The sequence below is a fragment of the Hevea brasiliensis genome, chromosome 2 (genome assembly GCF_030052815.1).
Source record: "Hevea brasiliensis isolate MT/VB/25A 57/8 chromosome 2, ASM3005281v1, whole genome shotgun sequence".
Classification (NCBI taxonomy): domain Eukaryota; kingdom Viridiplantae; phylum Streptophyta; class Magnoliopsida; order Malpighiales; family Euphorbiaceae; genus Hevea; species Hevea brasiliensis.
In genome coordinates, this window is record NC_079494.1 from 124,348,457 (window position 1) to 124,371,829 (window position 23,373).

Below are 23,373 nucleotides of genomic sequence, written 5' to 3' on the forward strand. Positions count from 1 at the left end.
CTAACTAAATTAAACTTTCGTGTCATATTAAATTTAAAAATAACGCTAATTAAATTACATTCAATTCATTATTCATATGGATGTATTTTTTTAAATAATTATATTATTAAAAAATAATTAGGAAAAACTTAATATATTCTATTTAAAACTATTTCTAAGTCAGCAGGCTACTCTAATACACTTGACTTATAATGCAATGAAACTAGATAAATCACTCACACACACACGTGAAAAAAAAAAAAAAAAAAAACTTGAGAACAAAATCTCCATTGAAAATTTATTAATTGAAATCTAAATCTAAAATACATAATTTTTAGAGTATTTATAGAGTTTTAGACTCCCAATCCTAAAAGGAAATGTCTCTACTAAATAGAAATTTAAACTAAATCCAAATACATTAAGAAATTAACTAGTCTTATCTTAGGCAGGAGATATAATTGAGTCTTAAATATAATAGGAAAAGCCTCAAAATTAATTCTGAAGCAATTACTGGTACTATAACTTATTGAATAGAGAGTCTAAGTTGATTTAGGACTGCTAGAGATAAAAAAAAAATAATTAAAAAATATAGCTCCACTTACTGTTCATCCAAACTTACTTCAAATTTGTTTTTCTCCTGTTTTTATTCCATAATGCTTCATTTATTTTTTTTCATTTGAACCTTCTCCCATTTTTCAATAAAATTATCACTAATACATTTCACATCAATCTTTTCCACTTGGGAAAAACTCGACTTTGAGTTCGAGTCACTAGGAGGATATAAAGACTCATCTATGGAGTGGTGTGGATACAAATAAGCTACATTGAAAGTTTGCGAAATTCCCATGCTATGTTGCAAATAAACAACATATGCATTATTATTGATTCATTTGACAATTTTATAAAGTCCATATTTTTTTTGTTGGAACTTGCTATAAGAACTCACGAGAAACCTTTCACACCTTAGGAACACCATCACCTTGTCACCTACCTCAAATACTTGTTTTCGCTTTCATTTATTAGCTGCTTCTTTCTACTTATTGTTAACCTCTTTTAACTTCAACTTCACCTCTTTGTGCATCTCAACAATTTTTTTCCGCCATGTGCTTGGCTGCTACACTCTTTTCATCTTCATTAGGCAATTTGACCAAGTCAAGAGCATGTTGAGGCACTTTTGTATATACCACTAAAAATGGAGACCTTCCAATAGTGCTATGAGTGACACCATTGTGGGCAAATTCAGCTTGGGATAAATCCACATCCCATTGCTTGGGTTTATCTCCACAAATGCTTCGAATTTGATTTTCCAATGTGTGATTGACACTTTGGTTTAGCCATGTACTACTGTGATTCAAAGATGAATTAAAAAGTTTCCACAAGGTCCTCCAAAAGTGTCCCAAGAACTTACTATCTCGATGTGAAGTGATTGAATTAGGCACCCCATGCAAACAAATCACTTACTTGAAGAACAATTTAGCAACATGAATTGCATCAAAAGTCTTTATATAAGAAATAAAATGTTCCATCTTAAAAAATCTATCAATAACCACAAACCTTGAATCCACTCCCCTTTGTGTTCTTGGCAACCCTAACACAAAATCCATGGATAAATCTCCCCATATATTTTCAGGTATAGGCAAAGGCATGTATAAACCAGTATTTTGAGATTGTCCATTAGAAGTTTAACAAGTAAAGCACTTCATGACAAACCTGGTTACATCTTTGCGCAATTAAGGCAAAAAATATCTTTCCTTCACGTTGCAATGGTCTTATCTCTTCCTAAATGGCTAGCTAGTTCCCCTCCATGTAGATCTCGAATTACTTTCTCCCGTAATGAGATTCTCAAAAGGTAAAACTGGTTCTCATGCATCAAATACCCATCAAGCACATAATGATTTTCATAAGGATGGCCTTGAGAACACTTACCTCGTATTTCTCCTAAGTCCTCATCATTGGCGTAGAGCTCTTTTAGTTGTTCAAACCCCACAATCTCATGGCTCAAAGTCACCAACAATGCTCCATGCCTACTCAAAGCATTCGCTACCCGATTTTGAACTGCGGATTTGTGCTTGAGCCTAAAAGGAAATCATTGCAAGAATTGGCACCACCTTGCATACATATCTTTGCTAATCCTATTTTGGCTATTTAGGTACTTCAAGGCCTCGTGGTCTAGATACAAGATGAATTCTTTTCCTGTTAAATAATACTCACAAGTTTTAAGAGCATGCACCACCAAATAGAACTCTGTCATAGGTGCTCCAATTCCTCATAGCATCACTTAGTTTTTCACTGAAATATGCCATAGGCCTTTTCTTTTGGGATAAAATGGCTCTAATCCTGATTCTACTTGCATCACAATCCGCCTTAAACAGCTTTTTAAAGTTTGGTAAAGCTAGTATCGGTGTGGTGCAAAGCTTTTCCTTGAGAATTGTAAAGCTACTTACAGCCTGCTCACCTCATTAAAACTTTCCCTTCTTACCTCATGCAGTACACTTCAAAGATGGTTCCTTTGATCAAGAAACATTTAAAGATAGCTTTCAGCAGGTATAAGAGTTATGCAGATCTAAGGAGGAAAGATGTAGAATTTACAGTGGGTGATTATGTGTTCTTAAAGGTCTCTCCTATGAAAGTGGTTATGAGATTTGGAAAGAAATGCAAGTTGACACCTCGTTACATAAGAGAGCTAGCAAATGTTAGACTTAAGAGAACTGCATAAGGGATCGGCTCTCATATGTATATACACATTGATATGACACACGGGTGTATGAGTACTCCAAATTATTTTTTGTGCGAATATTGTTTTAACTGTTTAGAAATATATGTGTTTATTGCATTTCATGCATATGAATGCATTTAGGCTTAGATGGTTATAAAAATTGTATTTGAAATCAATATCTTACTCTATGAGTCAAACGCTCACCCCTGTTCAATTATTTTTTCTCAGTTGATAGATGGACTCTTATTGTGGATAACCTACTTCATTTCTCACAGATTTACCAGCAGCAGCTTAGTTATATTTCATTTATTTGATTTGTAATCTAAAACTCCATTTGCTAATAATGTTCTAATCTTGATTGAGAATGTAATAATTTATTTATTTAAAGTTGTAAATATATTATATGGGAATGTTGGAATGCTTGTTATGAGTATTTACCTCGAATATGAGAGTTGATCTTCCATTTAATTGTTTATTACTTTGAGAATTATGAGAATGAGTTGAGCTCCCCAAATTGAGTTATTTTTGTGATTACAAATTGGATGAGTCAATACTACTTGTTGGATAGTTCAATTTATGACCGGACTCTATCTATTTATTTTCTTAAAATTAGATTATGTTTATGGGCTTTATGGTTTGATTAGTAATAATTAAGTTTACTACGAGTTTTGAGGGCATTTTATTAATCCAAATTCTAATATCAGTCCAGTTTTAAATTTGGATCGTGATATCAATAATAGAATTTTTCAAAAGCTAAAGTAGGGTCTAAAGAAGGGCAATTACCTAAAGTAGGGTCTAACAAAGGGCAATTACCTCAGCAATCTTGGGGGAGAAGCAAAAGCTATGAACTCTTGAGATACCTCAGAAAAACAGCGCACAAAAATCATGAAGGAAAGCACCATAACAAGCCAAGTGTTCAACATTAAACAACAAACCACAGATCTTAAGATATCCTTTATGGATTGACCGCGATTTGTCATCCAAGACAAAATGAGCATCAACTATTAACAACACGACCCAAAAGTAAGAAAGCCTGCCCACCTCAAGAAGTGGGTATAAACACCCAAGACAAAATGGGAATAAAAATTGAAACTTTTGGACTACAATATGTCAGCGATAATTAATTCTTAATTTAATGTGTTTCAATAATTTTTAATGGTCAATACATTTTATAAAAATATTTTAAATAACAAATATGAACACTTTTTTTTTATTAGAATCAATATAAAGGCTTAATAAATAATATCGAAAAAAAAATAACTAATCTGCTTTTAGTTAAAAATATTAAAAATTTAATTAAACATGTTTTTTAATAAAAATTTCAAAATAATAAACTATTTTTGAAATTTATTTAAAATAATACTAAAAAAAATTTTTGGCCTACAACTTCCGCGGTATGTCGTAATAACAATAAAAATTTCCAATTTGGAACGTTACGAAGAGGTAAAAATGGCCTAGCTCTTCCAAAGTTCAGAGTCGCCATAGATAAAAAATACCATACAAAGTGGGTATTGGCTAAGGTTCTTTGAAGCCTCAAACGCGAGAGAGAGGCAACCATGGCAATCCTCGCGCTCCCTTTAGTCATCTCCTTTCTAAAGCCCCAAGCAGCCCGCCTCTCCTTCCTTCGCTTATCTGCTAGAACAAAACCTAGCTGCCTCGGCTTCAATCACCGCCACTTCACTAGAACCTCTGTCTCTGCAATCAGCACCTCTGCAGCTCCACAACATTCTTCAACTGACCCCAACAATAAGCCCCTAAAAACATCTGTCCCTACGTTTCAACAAGCCATTCAGCGACTCCTGGTCAAATTCTTTGTCTTTTTCAATTATTCAGCAGTTCTATATTTCTTCTCTTTATTCATTTTATTATAATAATTATTTGTAGGAATATTGGGCTTCGGTTGGATGTGCAGTAATGCAATGCAGCAACACAGAGGTAATGTTCAATGATTGCTTCTACTCCATAAATCTTATTCTTCCTTTCCTTTTAGTTGTTTTATTTATTTTTTTTCACTAATTGGAATTTATGTCCATTGCTTGTGCATGTTTTTGTGTCTCTGCTTATTTTTGACTAGGTTGGAGCTGGGACTATGAATCCTCTAACCTTCTTAAGGGTTCTTGGCCCAGAACCATGGAATGTGGCGTAAGTATGCTTTACATCCAAGTTTTTTCCCCCTCCCCCGTGAAGCTTTTTAGCTTTGGTTTTTTCAGTAAACAGCAAATGACATATAAATCACTGGGTAATAGTGTAGACGAGTTTTTTTTTTTTTTTTAATTTTTTATTGCCAAGTTGTCTGAATTTTAATCAATTATATGCATTTAATGTCATTGGTTGAGTTTTTTGAAGTTCACTGTGTAACTGCTTATGAGTTTTTGATGACAGGTATGTGGAGCCTAGTATCCGTCCAGATGATAGTCGTTATGGGGAAAACCCAAACCGCCTTCAGCGCCATACTCAATTTCAGGTAAAATTGGATTTGGTTGATGCAATTTTGGTTGATGCAATTTTGGAATATTAATGGAGCTTTCTTTTGGAATTGAATTTATGACATTAAAATTTTCCATGGTTTGATCTCAGGTTATACTAAAACCCGATCCTGGAAATTCACAAGACCTCTTTATTCGTAGCCTATCAGCTTTAGGTAGTATTTTCACCTTTACTATGTCATTTCAAATAGGTCATAGTTGTTTTGTTTGTTTGTTTTAAGAAGCGGTGGATGTGTCTGTTGTCTATTTAAGTTCTTATGAAGATGGAACTAAACTCTTTCAGTTTCTGAATGAAGGAAAAAAAAAAAAGAAAATAAGGAAGAAAGAGCCCATTACTGGTCAGAAAGACTGGTCAATTACTAAATTAATAATTTTCCAGTAACTATCTTTTTGAGAAATGCATCAGCAGATGACACTTTTAGTAATAACTAAGATGTGTGCATCTCATCTGCCTTCATTTGTTAATGTTAGCCTTAATTTTCTGTTTTCTTTTGATGCTGGATTGATTATTTGATTATTTTTCACAGGTATTGATGTTAGTGAACATGACATCCGATTTGTGGAGGACAATTGGGAGAGCCCAGTAATACATCTACTTTCAATAGAGGATTGTATATATTATGCTCTTATTGAATCTTCTTTTTGCTGACATGGAAATGCTTGTAGGTACTTGGTGCTTGGGGTTTGGGTTGGGAAATCTGGATGGATGGGATGGAGATCACTCAGTTCACCTACTTTCAGCAGGTTCTTAAATGCATAAAGATTTGATGTTTGCCATTTTTGAGTTATTTTTTATTTTTGTCATTTAAAGTTTAGTTCCTTTAGGGTGATAAAGTTTCTAGTTTTGAGATGCTTATTTTCCCTGATTAAGGTTGAAGTTAAAATTTTCCCGATTTGTGGAGTTATTATGGTGTTTCCCATTTATTTATTTTTTGGTTGCTGTCTCTCTCTAGGCTGGAAGTCTTCAATTGGCACCAATATCTGTTGAAATCACTTATGGTCTTGAGCGGATACTCATGTTGCTTCAGGTCAATTTAATATCAAATTTCTTTTTCTTTGTTTTTATATGATTTGTAACCTCCGCTGAAGTTACTTTCAACTGATTGGCAGGGAGTTGACCATTTTAAGAAAATTCAATATGCCAATGGGATTACATATGGGGAGCTGTTCTTGGAAAATGAGTAAATGATTTTCCCCCCCTCTAAACATTGTCTGCAATTGAATTGCATGTTATGCACATTATTGTTTGATCTGTCTTTCTTTTTTAGTATCTGTTACTTTTGCATCCTTATTTTCTCATGTAGTGCGTAATTATACTGCAGCTTGAATGTGCTTTCTTATGTCTAATGTATAAATGCAAATCATGAATATATTACAGTTCTCTTTCAGGAAGGAAATGAGTGCATATTATTTAGAGCATGCTAGTGTTCATCATGTTCAAAAGCACTTCGATTTTTTTGAGGAAGAAGCTCGTTCCTTGCTTGCTTCTGGCCTTGCAATACCTGCGTATGTTTGGGAACTCATAGTTTATTTTCTACCAATATTATTTACATTATTTTCCATGTTTTCTTAAAGTTAATGTTTGCTCGACATGCTAGGTATGATCAGCTTCTGAAGACATCTCATGCTTTCAATATCTTGGATTCTAGAGGTTTTGTTGGGGTAACTGAGCGTGCTCGTTATTTTGGTCGAATGCGTAGGTGAGACTGCTTTTTCTTGCTTGTGTCTATTGTTGAAACTGGCCCAAATTATGAAGAGCGGTAGTTTTTTTATATGACAACAAATTGTAATGACAAAGGAGATAATTTCAGTTACACACTAATTGCCTTTTCAATGCAAATCATTTTAGGTTTTCACATTCTGTAATTTGATGACATCAATATTGAACAACAGGCACATGATTCTTCAAGAAAAAATAAATTCAACCCATGATCAAGGAGAAATATATTACTTGATACAAAACTATTTTTAAATGAGTCCTTCTTGGTTTGGTTTCTTCTTGTTTATTTATCAGTTTAGCTCGGCAATGTGCCCAACTTTGGTTAAAGACCAGGGAGTCCCTTGAACATCCACTTGGTACTGTTTCTGAAACCATTCATCTTGAATGCGCTAAGGATGTTCTGGAGGCAGCAGCCAAGAAGGTTAGTTTACATTCATCTCCCTCTCTCTCTCATACTTGTCTATAATATGGTCTCTCTCTCAACCCTTGTAATACTTGATGATATCTGTTGTGGAGGGGATATGCTTTTCCCTTCCTTTTTGGCTGGGGCAAGAGGCTGATGGGATATTATTAATTGTGCATAGATACCATGCTGATTAGACACATAATCATAGACTTGCATGCATGCCAAAAGAAACACAGGCAGATCTACTTTTTTTTCTTACTTCCCTATTGCTGTAGTGTTAACATTTTTTTAATATACTATGCTTATGAAATTCCTTATAGACAGAAATAGCTTCTTTTTTCCTTTATGAATATTTGGTGTTTAAAATTTTAAGATTCAGTCTTATTAAGTCATAGTTGACATACAACACTTGTTATCCTTGATTTTGAGAAAATTTTTATTTATTACTTATATAACAGGTTCATGACAACCCAAGATCATTTGTTCTTGAAATTGGGACTGAAGAGATGCCTCCTCAAGATGTAGTTCATGCAAGCCAGCAAGTATGATATAGTTTCATAAGAAGCATGTGACATGTTATTTTGTGCAATCTATGATGATCTGCTGCACTTTTCCATATTGTTATAAGTTTTAATCCAATGGTTCACTAACTCTGCTTGCTGCTTGTTACAGCTTAAAGATTTAGTGTTGCAATTATTAGAAAAACAAAGATTGGGCCATGGTAAAGTGCAAGCTTTCGGCACTCCCCGCCGATTAGTGGTATAGCTATTGTTTCTACCTCTCCCTGCAAACCAGTTGCTACATCTTTTATATGGCATGGTGATGCAGTATTGGAAGAAGACTCAATTTGGGATACTTAGGAATTACATTCATTGTGCAATTAGGAAGTTTAGAGGAACAAATGAGAAACTAATTCTCAAAATCTTTATTAAATCTCAATAATAATCATAATAATCAAAATCTAATAATAAAATACCCAGACATAGGTATTTATAATGTGTTAACTAATCCTAACTGAAACTAATTAGGAATATTAAACCTAAACAAACTAGGAATAAAACCAATCCTAGCTATAAAATTCTAAACCTAATAGAATTTCTTAAATAATAAATTCTAAACCTAATAGAATTATAAACTACCTAATTTTACAATGAATATAATTCCTAAATCCTAAGTATCCTAAATTGAGTCTTCTTCCAAAACTGTACCACATGGTTAGTCAGCCTATGATAATTAGCTACTTCTGTATGCCATTGTGGCATTAAGTTAGTGCCTAACTTACAGCTAGGCTATTACCATTGAGCAGTTTGCTGTTTCATTATGATATTTATTGAATGTCAATTAAGTCTCAACCTCTCATGCAAGTATACTCAGCTCAACTAAGACTTTATCCTAAAATTTTATTGGGGTCGGCTATATGGATTCTCTTTCTCTACTCTAAACGATTTTGGGTTAAATCCTCGAAAATGTGTAACGCTTCTAGGTCATGTTGTACTACTCTTCTTCAAGTCAGTTTAAGTCTACCCTTTCTATTCTCTAACCCAATGTGATCTACTTGTCTAACTGGAGCCTACGCATGTCTACGTTTTACATAACCAAACCACCTCAATCTCCTTTCTCTCAACTTATTCTCAATTGGCACCACTCTTACTTTTTCTCTAATACTCTCATTACGGACTTTATCTAGTCTAATATGGCCACTCATCCACCTTAACATTCTCATCTCCGCAACTCTTATCTTAGACACATACGACTCCTTTATTGCCCAATACTCACTACCATATAAAATGACCGGTCGTATGGCTGTACGATAAAATTTTTCTTTCAACTTATTGAGAATTTTGCGATCATATAAAACTCCCGAGGCACGTCTCCACTTCAACCATCCGGCTTTAATCCTATGACTAACATCCTCCTCATATCCCCTATACATTTGAAGGATTGAGCCGAGATATTTAAAATGATTACTTTGGGGCAATGCCACTCCATCCAAACTAACCCCTTTCCTATCACCAGTTCGGCCTTCACTGAACTTGCAATGCATGTATTTTGTCTTTGTTCTACTTAACTTAAAGCCCTTTGACTCTAGAGTACTTATCCAATGCTCTAGCTTTCTATTGACTTTTTCTCGCGTCTCATCTATCAGAACTATATCATCTGCAAATATCATGCACCAAGAGACACTCTCTTGTATATGTTTCATCAATTCATCTAGAACTAATGTAAAAAGGTAAGGGCTTACAGCTGAACTTTGGTGTAATCCAACTGAGATAGGAAAATCTTTTACAATAGTAGTTGTTTCTTCATACATATCTTTCAACACTTGTATGTAACTAATAGATACCCTCTTTTGTTCTAATACTCTCCATAAGACATATCTTGGAACACTATTATAAGCCTTTTCCAAATCGATAAAAACCATATGTAGATTTTTCTTTACATCTTTATATTTCTCCATCAAGTTACTAATGAGAAAGATTGCTTCCATAGTTGAACGACTAGGCATGAAGTCAAATTGATCAGGAGAGATAGAAGTGTCATGACGTAGTCGATGTTCCACAACTCTCTCTCACAACATAGTATGGCTCATGAGTTTAATTCCCCTATAGTTTGAGCAATTCTGTATGTCTCTCTTATTTTTAAAAATAGGTACTAAAATACTCCTCTTCCATTTATCAAGCATTTTCTTTGAGTTTATAATCTTATTAAACAATTTAGTTAACCATGGCACTCCCATATCTCTCAAACATTTTCACACTTCAATTGGTATTCTATCGGGTTCACAGGCTTTACCCACTTTCATTCTCTTAAGTGCTTCTTTTACTTCTGAAGATCTAATTCTTCTAGTATAATTCACATTCTTTTCTATTGCTCTGTAGTTTATTTTCACGCTATTACCACTTTGACTATTATTAAAGAGATCATCAAAATAACATAATTAGTTTTGCTATATACTGATATACATTATAAAAGAATATGTAGTTATGATGTATAACCCACTCAGCTAATCATTTAGATTGATGATTTCTAAGTGCTTATGCTAATATCCTCACGCCGTTGCCTATGCAATCTTTCCTGTTGAGAATTGTGTTTCAGACTTTCAGTTAGTTGTGAGTTATACATGTTGAGATATGATAACACCTATTAAATGCATTGGCAATTTGTATGCGAATTCTTGTACTTTCACTACTCACCCTTCTATCTGTTTGTGAAAAAAATGCAAATGTTTATAACCTGAGCCTTATTCGTGCATTTCTAGGTTTATATTGAGAGTCTTTGCACTAGGCAAGCAGAGAATGAAGTTGAAGTTCGAGGACCTCCTGTTTTAAAGGCCTTTGATGAACAGGGAAATCCTACAAAGGTTGTTCTTGCTTTGCTATTTTTTCCCCTGTATATTTGAAGCTAATCCTATATTTCATACAACCATGTGTCTTTCTTTGTCCTTTAATAAATTTATACTTAGCAAAAATGGAAGAGGCTGTGATTGCTTTTGTAGTGTTTAGCTTTTGGATTATTACTACAAATGTTTTTTTTTTTAAAGTTCTTTTCCTTTTCCCTTGTTGGAAGAATTTATATGTTTTGTATTTTCTATTTTACAATCATATTTTTTAACACTATGTTTAATGATATTCTCATTTCTATCAAAGCCCACCGAAAAACGAACTTCAGTTCTTTGTATGGGCTGTAGTGTATAAGTTATGATTGCTTTTGCATTTTTACATTTCTCTAAATCTGATTTATAAATATCCAATATCAATAGCTTAACAACATTTAACTTGTTATCTCATGCCAGGCTGCTGTGGGTTTTTGCCGTAGATACAATGTGTCAGTGGACTCATTGTTTAGAAAGGTAGATGGTGAGTCAGCTTAAATACATGCAAAAAATACTAGGGTTTGAATCTAAAATTTACTCCATAGTTACTTTTGACAGATTAGTTACTTTGGACAGATTTGCTTTATGTTCTTGTGATTTTGTCATATTAATATTTTTCTCTTGCAAACAGCTGTAGTTTTCCTGTACGAACTTTTTAGGGGTAGAAAATATTTTATATCTTATCCTTTGTTGATGTAGTTAATCAGGTTACTTGCATACCAATCCCTAGGTCATTTTTGGTGCCTTCCTAATGTTGTCCAAGCATATTGGTTTATGCATCCATAACTTGCTTGATGTTTATTATTATTGTAAATAAAAATATTTCAATGGATTTGGAAAAAAATACAATCCCATCCCATTTGAAAGGAATAAAAAACTTTAGGAAATGCTAGCAGCAATTGCCTTTTGTATCACAGGGAAAAAAGAATTAGGGGAGCTTGTAATGGGACATAAAATCCATAATCCATTATTGGAAAAGGTCAATAAAGAGGTTCATCATTTTTCCATTGCAGGAAAAATGGAATATATTTATGTCCGTATAACAGAAGCTGCTCGACTTGCTTTGAAGGTTGTAAATATGATCTCTCTCTCTTTTGCTTTTTTGTACAGATGATTTTAGATGTGGTCTATTTTGGGTAGTAGTACTCTCACGTAGAGGATGAAGTGGGTGGGGTTTTGAAGGATTTGGTATAGTTTTGCAGGGGTGTAAAGCTCTGTGGCGATGCTGCAGGAATATTTTCTTTCATAAAAAATTTTCCTTATTAATGTAATTAACAAAAAAAATGTTAAGAGTATGATTAATAAATACAAAAAATGTTATTAAAAATATATCCAATCTACTTTTATAATAATCTAATATCAGACTCCCATCTTTGTTAACAAAATTATTACTTATGACTTTATAAAAATATGTAATCATTTCAATTGATATAAAATTCAATTCTTTGCTATGCTATAGTGCATAAAATTAATATGTGTATAGTTTAGTTTGAGGCATCAAATGTTAATATTAGAATATAATATATATTATTTATTTATTTATTATAATGCATTGAATTAAATGTAATTTGATAATAAAAAAATTAATTGTGTTGTCAAGTCATAAAAGAAGATAACAGATTAATAGCAGTATTAGTTGAAAAGCATACTAATTAGCATAAATCTAACAATTAAATAGTTAAATAAGTTTGAAAACAATTAAAATGAAAATAAAATAAAAATTAATTTGAATTGCTATATAAATCGCACTTAAGTGGATGAAGAATTAAAATAAATTGAAATTAAAAATAAAAAAGTATTTAAAGTTAAAGGAAGGCTTTTTTTTTTTTCCTTTTGCCGGCCGTGGGGGGGGGGGGTGTGTGGTACAGTTTTGAGGCCTGGTGGGGGAATTGGGCTCTGGTCTGGGCTGACACTCTTGTGCCAAAAGATTAAACAATTCTTTGAAAAAGGGGCACCTGGCAATGTTCCTACAACAGTGCCAGAGGATTCAGTTTGAGTATGTATAATAATTGGTCTGGTCCTGTTTATATTCTTTTATAAATCTGTTTATTTTGAACAAACCATGTTTTTCATTTGCAGAATGATCGGAGATCTTTAAAACCATATATAATAGAGAAGTTAAAATAGAGATAATATTTATGGGGGAAAGGAGGGAAAAAAAAAGACAATGAGAGAGCTCTCTAGGAGGCTGGGAGGGAAAACTATATGCCACTTTCATTTGGTTATCTAAATTTTCTATTCTTTACACTAATTTTATTTCCTATGTCATGTTAGATTCTATCTGAAGATTTGCCTGTTACTATCAGTAAAATATCATTCCCAAAGGCAATGCGCTGGAACTCTCAGGTAACTGCATGGTTGATTTTCTGTTCAGAGGTCTTGTGTCTTTTTCTTTTTAATTATGTTAAATTCTTTTTTGTAATGTAAATTTTCTAGAAAAGAATATAGCCACATTAGAACTACACCTTATCTAGAATGCGTTTGTATATTTGTCCAATATGCTGCCCTTTTTTTTTTTTGGCTGTGTGATACAGGTCATGTTCAGCAGGCCAATTCGTTGGATTATGGCCTTGCATGGAGATGTGGTGGTTCCATTTGCATTTGCTGGAGTTTTGAGGTACTTATGATTGCTGCAACTGTTCAAATTTTGTTTTTTTCAGGTGGAAATCATTTGGTATGATACCTTGATAGCTGGATTTTTTTACTGTCTGAGCCTCACATGCGAAAGCCATATAACTGCCCCTTCCTTCTAGCTCTTAAACCTTTGTCATATGTGACAGTAGCAGCCAATTAGCAGCGTGTAAAATTGCATTTTAACAGCCAAGACCACCAAATCAAAATCTGGCAATTAGTTGACAATACAACTCAACTCAGCTATGCCTTAATCCCAGACTAGCAGAGGTTGGCTATTTGGATCAGTTTCCTCCTTTCCATCTATTTTAGGACTACATCTTTCAGAAAGATCTAGAGTCACTAAGTCCTTTTTCTACTTTTCCTCTGTGTCATAACCCTACCTCTCCCCTTTTTGACTCCTGCCATTTCAGTGACTCAACCTTTTGTACTAGAGCATGCATGTGCCATCTTAGTTTAGCAATTAGTTTACAATATTGATTGAATTTGGCAAGACTCACCTAGGCAGATATTTTAAAAGTCTATAGGAGGATATTGGACTTTCCTTATTCTTGAATAGGCAGCTGTGATCTCGGAGTGTTTTCTATTGTAGGGTCATTGACACTCAATTTGTGTTTTCAACTTCTCTGTTTTGGCTTTTGGATGCAACATCACTTATGGAATCAATAATTGTGATACTCAATACATGAAAAATGACTGAATGCAAATGAACTTCCCTGTTTTGGCTCATGAAATTGACACCCTTAGTTGTGATAATCTACATACACGAGTTGCAGGGAGTAAATGCTTGAATTGACATTTAATTTCCTTTGATTGAAGGGTCAAAACAATCACTAAATATCAATCCCATGCTTAGGCAGAGTAATCCATAATTTTTGTATACTTCGATATCTTTATCTGCATCAGCTTTTTTTTGCATGCAAGACACATCCTTTAATTAAAATTACCTGTTTGTTAATGTAGCGGTAACATATCTTATGGCCTTCGCAATACTCCTTCAGCTACTGTTCAGGTATGTATAAAACTATGTTCAGAATTTTCTGAGCTCCCCTTGCTTGTCAAATGAAGTACTAAGTATAATGCTTTGGATTATGCATACGCCAGAAAGCAATGTGAAAAAACTTGCAGAAAAATCCTGCACCCATACTCTAAAAGTGCATCTAACTAAATCTCAACACATACTCCATGAGTTGAGGGGGAAATCTGTTGGGTTACTGTTTCCTCTTGGTTCATCAATTTTATTCTTCCCATTTCAAATGGCTTCTCTCCTTTTCCTTCTTTATAATGACTGAAATAGTGAAGGCTGTGAAGCCATTCTATGAGTCTTGTTTCTTTGGTCTACAGAAGAGATGTACAAGTAGTGTAAATTTTAGAGCTTTGTTAAATTTGTTACATGTAAGTTCATTATATACATTTATCTTGTTCATCCACTAGCATATGTTGTTCTGCTCAAGTGTTCAATTCACAACCACAAAAATTTTCACAGGTTGAAAGTGCGGAATCTTATGAAAGTGTAATGCAGAATGCTGGTATTTTTATTGAAATTGAGGTATCATAGAATGGTTGGTGGCATTTTGTTTTGCTTCCCCCTCTTTCAAAATGGTTTAGATTTAGACTAAATAGACTTGGGATTAGAATGAAATTTTATTTTTGCCCTCAGGAATGAAAGTTTATTTTTATCATCAGGAACGAAAGAAAAGTATCTTGGAGCGCTCCAAGGCACTGTCAGAAAGTGTCAATGGACATGTCCTTATTCAGGAAAGCTTACTTAATGAGGTAATTGATTTCTCTTTTGTTGAAATTGGCAAGGATAGGCTGCATGTAATGATATAAATTATTTCTGCATGATGCTTTAGGTTGTAAATCTGGTTGAGGCACCTGTTCCAGTACTAGGGAAGTTTAAAGGGTCCTTCTTAGAGCTTCCAGAAGATCTTCTAACAATGGTAAGTTGTTTGACATTATGCACACAGTGCTTTCTTATGTAATCTAGTTCAATAACTGAAGATTCAATGCTAATTAGATGCGCATTTTGATTTGTATTGACAAACTGAAAATATGAGATCACTGAAGATCAAACATTGCCAGCCAACTGATAAGCTTGGCTTGAGAAGTTTCCTCATTTGTTTCTCATATATTGTGTGTGGTATTCGTGAATCAAATTTTTGTGCTGGGATTTTTTTTAAGTCATCTATATTTTTTGATAAATGGAGTTGGATTAAATTGTAGTCACTATCGATGTTCAGCATTAAAACTGGCTGCATTATAGTGGAGGTTTTAGATGAATTAAACCCTAATCCTAGGGAAGAAGAAAGAGGTCTAGTTTAATTACTTTCTCTAAATTGGTGATAGAGCAGGCATAATGTTATAGAAGCTATTTTATTAACAGGATTTTCAGAATGCACAATAGCTCTTTGGTTTCTATAGTGCAGAGTCAGTGGGTTTCAAGCCTCAGGAGCCAAACGCACCAGCTTGATAATTTGTTGCTTCCACAAGCCACTTAATTTGTGCATTGATTGAGGTTGCCCCAACACTATCCTTGGTTGAGCCATCTTGGCAAGGTTTTTGTTTCCATATAGGAGATATTAGAGTTGTTTGCATGTTGGAGAAAGCTTGTCACTTTGGCATTGTGGTGTTGGGTTATTTTCTAGCGTTTGGTCATTTTACTCATCGAAACATTTACAAAGAAAAGAGTTTGGCCAGTTTGCAAATGGCAAATGCAATGAACAGATGTTGCAAGCTTAACTTAATTGTGCACCAATTTTTGCAGGTTATGCAGAAGCACCAAAAGTATTTTGCTGTAGTTGATGATAGTGGAAAGCTTCTGCCACACTTCATTGCTGTGAGATTGCTTACCACTCAGGCTTTTTAACTTAGTTGTTACTTACAACTTACAAGCCCTCTGGTCATATGGATTTCCCTTTTAGGTGGCAAATGGAGTTATCAATGAGACGGTAGTAAGAAAAGGGAATGAAGCTGTGCTAAGGTAGATGTGGGTCCTACCTAATAATAATAATAATAATGATAATAATAATCCATTATTGTTCACAAGGAAAGGGCACACTTTTGTGGATTTCTTAGTTAACTTCATTTAGCCAAAAATTTTCAATAAACCTGCTTTAATTGGTTTTAGCATGTGATTTTATCTTAAATGATGAGCCAAGCATTTTATTAATCCCTGCAGAGCTCGTTATGAAGATGCAAAATTTTTTTATGAGATGGACACCCGTAAGAAGTTCTCAGAGTTCAGGAGTCAACTAAAAGGGATTCTTTTTCATGTAAGTTATCTGTGTCGAACATATTCAAAGGAAAAAGTTGTGGAAATTGTTCTGGAATCAGGGAGTCTCTAAATACTTTCCTTCAAGTTCTGAAGCTCAAAATATAAACATATATTCCTCATTGTTTACTTTATATTGTAAACATAATTAATTGGCCAATTTCTTATAAGATTGCAGTGCAAATTCAAATAATTGTTTAATTGAAAAACCTTCTGATATTTATCAGTATAATCTGGAGGTATGGGAGACACTTGTGCTTAATGACATATAGATATTATTCAATCTCTGATAGCTTCTACATTTTCTTCATGTCAAATAAAACAGGAGAAGCTTGGAACAATGCTTGACAAGACTATGCGCATTGAAAACATGGTCACCAAACTAAGTCTACAGTTGGGGATCAGGGAGGATATGCTTCAGATTGTCCAGGATGCTGCATCACTTGCTATGTCAGATCTTGCTACTGCAGTTGTAACAGAATTCACTTCCCTTTCTGGAATAATGGCACGCCATTATGCTCTTAGAGATGGCTGCTCAGAGCAGGTCCTTCAATTCACTCATGTGTATTTGTCTTCTGATATTGAAGGAAATAGTCTTCTAGCAATGCATGAGGGGGGTAGCAGATGTCTATCCTCCCCAAAAGCTTGCAATATGGGAAGCCTCATGAATTGGAAGATTGGAACACCTTTTTGTTTCAAATATTTCATATAGGGCTTGTCATCCCTTTCCTTCATCAGCATTTGTGTTGTGGAACCCATAGTTCATGTTTCCTATGGAATATCAGTTTCATGCTGTATATTTTTACAGTTTAACCATGTTTCTTTCTTTGTTTTTCTTTCCATTGTTGCAGATAGCAGAGGCCTTGTTAGAAATCACACTTCCTAGATTTTCTGGAGATATTCTTCCGCAAACTGAAGTTGGGATATCTTTGGCAGTTGCTGACAGGTGAAATCAATTGAGAACTTTGTTTTCTGTTCTCTCTGGTGTGAAATTTTATTATCAAAGTATTGTGATACAAGGCATGTGCACTATGTAGGTTGATGTTTTGCATGTACATATTGAAAATAGACATCTTTTTTCTCCTATTGAATAATAAAAATTCATTAGCAAACAAATGGTGATGAAATGAGGCACTTGGCAAACCAGTGTCTTCCAAAGATTAAGATATACAATGCAAGAGTGGATGTCTGAAACAGTAGCCTTGAACATGATTAGCCTCTGAAAGTACAACTAAGAAACTAAAAAAATGTAGTCATTGAAGTTTATTTCTAGCCAGTTGATATTGACATTCAAATGATCTTCTAAAAAGTATTGGATTCCTTTGCTTCTGAAGTACCACCAATGGCTAAAGAATTGAATATTGTAATAATGCCAAGAATGCACATAGGCAATTGTTTTTTGCGCTTGTGAGGACTGAGGACACTGTTATTTGACATACACTCTTCCTTGTGAACTAGAATGATCTCTTTAATGTGCTACTGATGTGAATGTTACTATGCAGATTAGACAGCCTTATTGGCTTATTTGCTGCTGGTTGTCAGCCTAGTTCCACTAATGATCCATTTGGCCTGCGAAGAATTTCTTATGGTCTGGTAAGTTAATTGATCTTTTGTTGTGACTTGTGAGGCTTTGAGGCTCAACTAGCTTTTTTAATGTAATGCTGTATTTGTTTGTTTAGGTCCAAATATTGGTGGAAAAGGATAAAAATTTGGATTTGGTCCAGGCTTTAAGACTTGCAGCTGATGTCCAACCTCTTAAAGTTGATGCCTGCATGATAGATGATGTAAGAATAAGTTCCGTTTGAATTATTATGAAAATTCAGCCTTTTATTTTTGTTTTCTTTATTATCACGTCCAATTTTATGGTTCTGACTAACTAATGCATCCCTTCTCCTCCCTTTTCAACACTTGTAATTTCTTTTTTTTTTAAGAAAAAAATAATTTGCAACTTCAATTGAAAAAAAATCAAAATAAGGTGGCTTATACACAACTAACAAGGGAAAAAGACTTAGATGATGAAAAATGTTAATTCTATCAATGAATTGCTGCAGTTAGCTTGAAAATCCATCTTTAAGGGAGAAGAGACACAAAAATGTTGTTCTCAAAATTCCAGATTTTAGCTCATTAACAAACTGTTAATGCCGACAAATGGCCTACCATTTCTCTGAACACAAGATTGAAGCATCCTTTATGTTATGATATTATTTCCCTAGCTGACTCCCCCACCCCTCTTGATGACATCTCTTCCAACTTTTCGTAACACCCTCTATCAATGAAAGATACAAACATGCACATCTTTCTACCAGCAAACGGAGAATAGATCATCAACAAATGCCAATCTCTTGTGCACTTGAGGCAATATTTTCAATGAACTTTTCTGAGTTAAATTTTCATATATTAGAATATGAGATAAAGCCAAGCATGTGCGCACACAAAAAATGCACGGAAACACACAGAGAAAACTGATAGGAATGTGAGCTTGCCACACCATTTTCCATATAAAGTTGCTTCCTGAATGACCGCACGAGGGTAGTACAGATGGATTTGATAGGAGACTGCACATTCTGATTGGTATCCAAATATTACATATCCTATTTTTGGCCATAGTCTACCTGAAATATTCTTAATTCAGTGAAATTCAGGCGAGGACATTAGAAAGCAAATCCTTTCTCACAACCATCTTCTGATTTTTCAGTTTCTTCATCCAATACTGTTAGATTGAATTGCTTATCATGTAATTGATATGTCTAAAATTTGTTATATGTTTTCCTCCTGGCATTCTTTATTATTATTATTCTCTTTCTTTGCTTATCATTATATCACACATGCAAACACGTTACGCCCGCCCCCCCCCCCCACCCCCCCACACCCCCCCAACCCCTTCCTCCTCTTTTATATTTGTACTGTCGTGCTTGTACTTTTGATTGTCACTGTAAAATTGACAATTGAATGTGACAATTGATTTCCTCTTTTAGGCACATCTATTTGTTACTCGAAGACTAGAGCAATATCTGGTAAGTATGCTTTTGACATCAAAGATTGCTGAACTAGTTTATTATAGAGGTAGTTTCTAGTTTTTTTTTATAATAAAATTTTGTAAAAAAAGTTAAATGGACAATAAGGTAGGACACAGGATGAAAGTTACACCACTTCTTAGTGTATACTTCATTTGCAAAATATGATGAAGTGCAAATCTTATCAATATGAAAGTTAAAGAAAAAATGAAGGCAGACCTCCAAGTGGGAAAAAAAAAAGTAAAAGAAAATCTAAAATGAAACCAAAATTGTTGAGTGGAACAATATTAGTCACAACTTCATAGCAATTGAATATGGTCTCTTTCCGATGTCGTTCATCTATGTGTTCAAAAAATTGATTACAAAAAGTTTTGTGGTAAAGTGAAATTGTCAGATAGACCTCTAGCTATGCTTAGTTTCTGATTTTTGCATTTGAGTGGTGGTTGTCTGCATCTTCTCTCTTTTTATACTTTATTGCTTTTGGTTATATACTTCATGTAACTTAAAATATTATTCACCTGCTGCTATATAATGATATTGGTCAAGATTTTAACTTAGTATAGTATTGTGACTGACATTGTAGTATTTTGTAGAGTGTTATGAGAATATTTTATTCTTATTGTGTGTTTACAGATGGATAAGGGAACAAGTCCAGAAATTGTTCGTTCTGTGCTTGCAGAGCGCGCAACCTTGCCTTGTTTAGCAGCAAAGACAGCATATAAAGTAAATGGGCTTGATTCTCCTACTTGTCTTCTTTTCAGTTTGTGCATTGTTTTTTAGTTGTTAATACACAATGCATTATCAGAGATATCAACCAAATTGTATTATCCGAAAGGAAATAGAAGTAAAGAAGTTATGCAGATGATGCTTTGCTGCAAATTGCCTTTTTGGAAGCATTAGCAGTTAACCACTGGTGATTTTGGTAGTTCTAGTTTCCACCTCGCTAAAAAAATGGTGAATGGATGGATAACTAACTTGTATGCAGTTAGTTTGAAATAAATTTCTACGCTTTTGTTATCAGATAGTGTGAGCATTCTAAATCTCTGTTACTGAATAGTTTTTCTAGCCATGAAATTCCTTGGTGCCTCTGTGTAAGCCTCATCTGTCTTTCTTTTTAAATTTGTTTGAGAGGACCGAAGTTGGCAGTGTGAGAACTTGTTCCATGAAACAAATGACTGAATGTTTTCAGTGTTAATGAGCATGAGAATAAAGAAACAAAAAAAAAAAATTATTATATATCATTTTTCTAATTTTCTTGAATGATGTATCTATTTTTTGGCTTAAAATTGCTTTCAGATGGAAGCCTTGTCAAGAGGCAATATTTTCCCAAAGGTAGTTGAAGCTTATTCTCGTCCTACAAGAATTGTGCGTGGAAAGGATGTGGACTCTGATATGGAGGTATGTTTTTGTCTACACAGAGAGTAGAAACATTAGTTTTTTTTTTTTTTTTTTGATAAAAAAAACCCAACCCCAAATCATCTGTTTCATGAGGTTTTGGCTTGATTAAAATTGTTCTTATCAATTTATTCTTCAGTTTCTGATTTGGTTGGGAAGGTATTCTTCAATATATTTGAACTTGTGGGCCTCCTTATGATGGTTTAAAATTTTAATTAGGTGGATGAGGCTGCATTTGAGACATCTGAAGAGAGAGCTTTATGGAACGTCTTCTTGTCCACAAAAAGCAAAATTTATCCTGGTATAAAAATTTTCTTCATTACATTATAATTCTCCCATAGGACTGAGGGATAATTTTTGCAAGGCATGTTGCTTTTGGATTCTAAATGGTTAGCATTTTCTTTTCAACCTGGAAATTGACCAACCGTTCTTACAGGCATTGAGGTAGATGAGTTTGTTGAAATATCTTCAGAACTGTTACAACCACTTGAGGATTTCTTCAATAATGTCTTTGTCATGGTGGTATGTTTTTTACGGAGCTAACTAACTCATGCCATTCAAGTACTACTATATCCGTTATTGGAATTACAACTTGGAATATTAGTAAGGTTCTGATGTTCCTTTATTACATGACCTGATGTTAACAGCATAAGCATGCAAGAAATTTAACCACTCAATCCTCTTTTATTGAGTGCATTGTTAGCCTAGACAAACTATTTTAATTTGTCATCTATGTAGAACATAATTGGTGGAAATCCACTTTTTGAGCCTTTACTTCAGTTGGACTGAATAGATCCTAGACCAAAATAAGCTGCTTGTAGTTGTGGTTTGAACAAAAGATCAGACCAAATCTTTACCCAGCAATATTCACATAAAATTGTACTATATCTACTTGTTAATGATTGGTCAACTATTATTATTATTATTATTATTATTATTATTATTATTATTATTATTTTGGATTCTTATTGACTTGCATAATGCAAAGTTGGTAAATTCCCCAACACCTTATAGCTATCAGCTCTAGGAAAGGAACTAGAACTGATCCTGTTACGGTTGCAATTTCCTCAGCCAAAAAAATATGACAATAATAATTATAAGTTGAGTTGGTACATTAATGATAAAGTAAGAAAATATGTTAAATTGGTCCCTGACAAATAAAGGTGCGTTTTAAGTAGGTTTTTTACCGCTGCAAGTGACTATTAACAATGAATCATTGATAATTATTATTTTGAGGTTGAGGAGTCTATGAATGTTGGTTCTGCAAGTTTGTTGAGTGCTCTTGCTAATAGAGTTGTAAATACTTGAGTGCTGGATAAAGGACAGGGTATTAGTTTACCCATGCAAGGTGCTGTGAGAGATTATTATTTATTCATGGTTTTTCTTACATGATCAATTGCATTATTTCATTTTAATTTTTAACAGCTTTATTTGTTGGTAATCAATTGATCCATTCCATCTTTGCATCAGGAGGATGAAAGAATTAGACAGAACAGGCTTGCTTTGCTGAAGAAAATTTCTGATCTGCCAAGAGGTATAGCAGACCTCTCAGTTTTGCCTGGATTTTAGATTTTCTCAGCCTCAACCATGCTTTTAAACTAAGAGGAAGAGGAAGGGTGAGAGAGAATAAGAAGAAGAAAATGCAATTTGGGAGATTTTGATAGTTTTTTTTTTTTTTTTCATCAACTTGTTTGGGATTAAGGCTTGGTTATTGTTTTGCATCAACTTGTACATAAAACCTCATCTTATAAAAATTTTGTAATATTTATTTCAAAGGTGGTTTAATGGATTTTATGTAATAATTCCTTCTTTTGCCTTATTCTTTCTTCTTTTGTTTGAATATGAAAACATAAAAGAAAAAAAAATAATAAATGATTTCGTTAGGAAACCTTTCCTGGCTGTTTTTCTTTCACTAGCCATTCTTTTTTCACTCCTTTTTTCTTTTTTTCTTTTTGTTAATATACTTCTTTAATTATAGTTGTCAAATTAAGATATTTTATATTAATATATTTTAATTTTTTAATTTAAGCCATTAATTTTTATTATTTAATTATTTATTCAAATTTAAATGAGAGTTTCAACACTTATATAATAATAATTATTGTCTACAATTTAAGAGTTAATAATTTATAACATAAAATAACATCATTCTCATTAGTAAATTATAAATTATATATTTATTCTTGTTTTTTAGAAAATATATAATTTTTAATAATTTTTATCAAATTTATGATTCGATTCTCAATTTATGAATTTATAAAAATAAAAGTTTCGATTCTCGATTGCCTACATCAAGTTTTAACTACCATTATAACATTGGCAAAAAAAAACCCACCATTATAACTATTATAGCCACTTTTAAATCTACATGTGCATTAT

At 33.5% G+C, this 23,373-nt stretch overlaps 1 protein-coding gene across 2 annotated transcripts; it reads left to right on the forward strand.

The window, feature by feature from the left end:
* Positions 1-4,112: 4,112 nt before the first annotated feature.
* On the forward strand, positions 4,113-22,813 carry LOC110635817 (glycine--tRNA ligase, chloroplastic/mitochondrial 2). Of its 2 annotated transcripts, XM_021785291.2 has the most exons (36): positions 4,113-4,497; positions 4,580-4,630; positions 4,770-4,837; positions 5,078-5,159; positions 5,273-5,336; positions 5,709-5,764; positions 5,848-5,925; positions 6,135-6,209; positions 6,292-6,362; positions 6,571-6,687; positions 6,780-6,881; positions 7,196-7,322; positions 7,766-7,849; positions 7,980-8,066; positions 10,567-10,668; positions 11,101-11,164; positions 11,694-11,749; positions 12,955-13,026; positions 13,215-13,297; positions 14,275-14,323; positions 14,798-14,860; positions 14,998-15,087; positions 15,168-15,254; positions 16,079-16,150; positions 16,236-16,294; positions 16,493-16,586; positions 16,911-17,129; positions 17,437-17,531; positions 18,088-18,178; positions 18,265-18,369; positions 19,561-19,599; positions 20,233-20,322; positions 20,896-20,997; positions 21,214-21,295; positions 21,431-21,516; positions 22,465-22,813. In XM_021785291.2, exons 1-36 carry the CDS (start codon positions 4,252-4,254, stop codon positions 22,561-22,563), a joined length of 3,207 nt encoding a protein of 1,068 aa, XP_021640983.1. In that variant the 5' UTR covers positions 4,113-4,251; the 3' UTR covers positions 22,564-22,813. The 2 variants fall into 2 exon arrangements, with proteins under 2 accessions (XP_021640983.1, XP_021640984.1); XM_021785292.2 differs by lacking the exon at positions 14,798-14,860.
* Positions 22,814-23,373: the final 560 nt, after the last annotated feature.

What these genes read in the sequence shown, in the direction of transcription:
- LOC110635817 (XM_021785291.2), top strand. Translation starts at nt 4,252, where the DNA reads ATGGCAATCCTCGCGCTCCCTTTAGTCATCTCCTTTCTAAAGCCCCAA. An exon ending in TCTGGCCTTGCAATACCTGC is followed by an intron (nt 6,688 to 6,779) that starts GTATGTTTGGGA and finishes TCGACATGCTAG; the next exon opens with GTATGATCAGCTTCTGAAGA. An exon ending in AAAAAGCAAAATTTATCCTG is followed by an intron (nt 21,296 to 21,430) that starts GTATAAAAATTT and finishes CCGTTCTTACAG; the next exon opens with GCATTGAGGTAGATGAGTTT.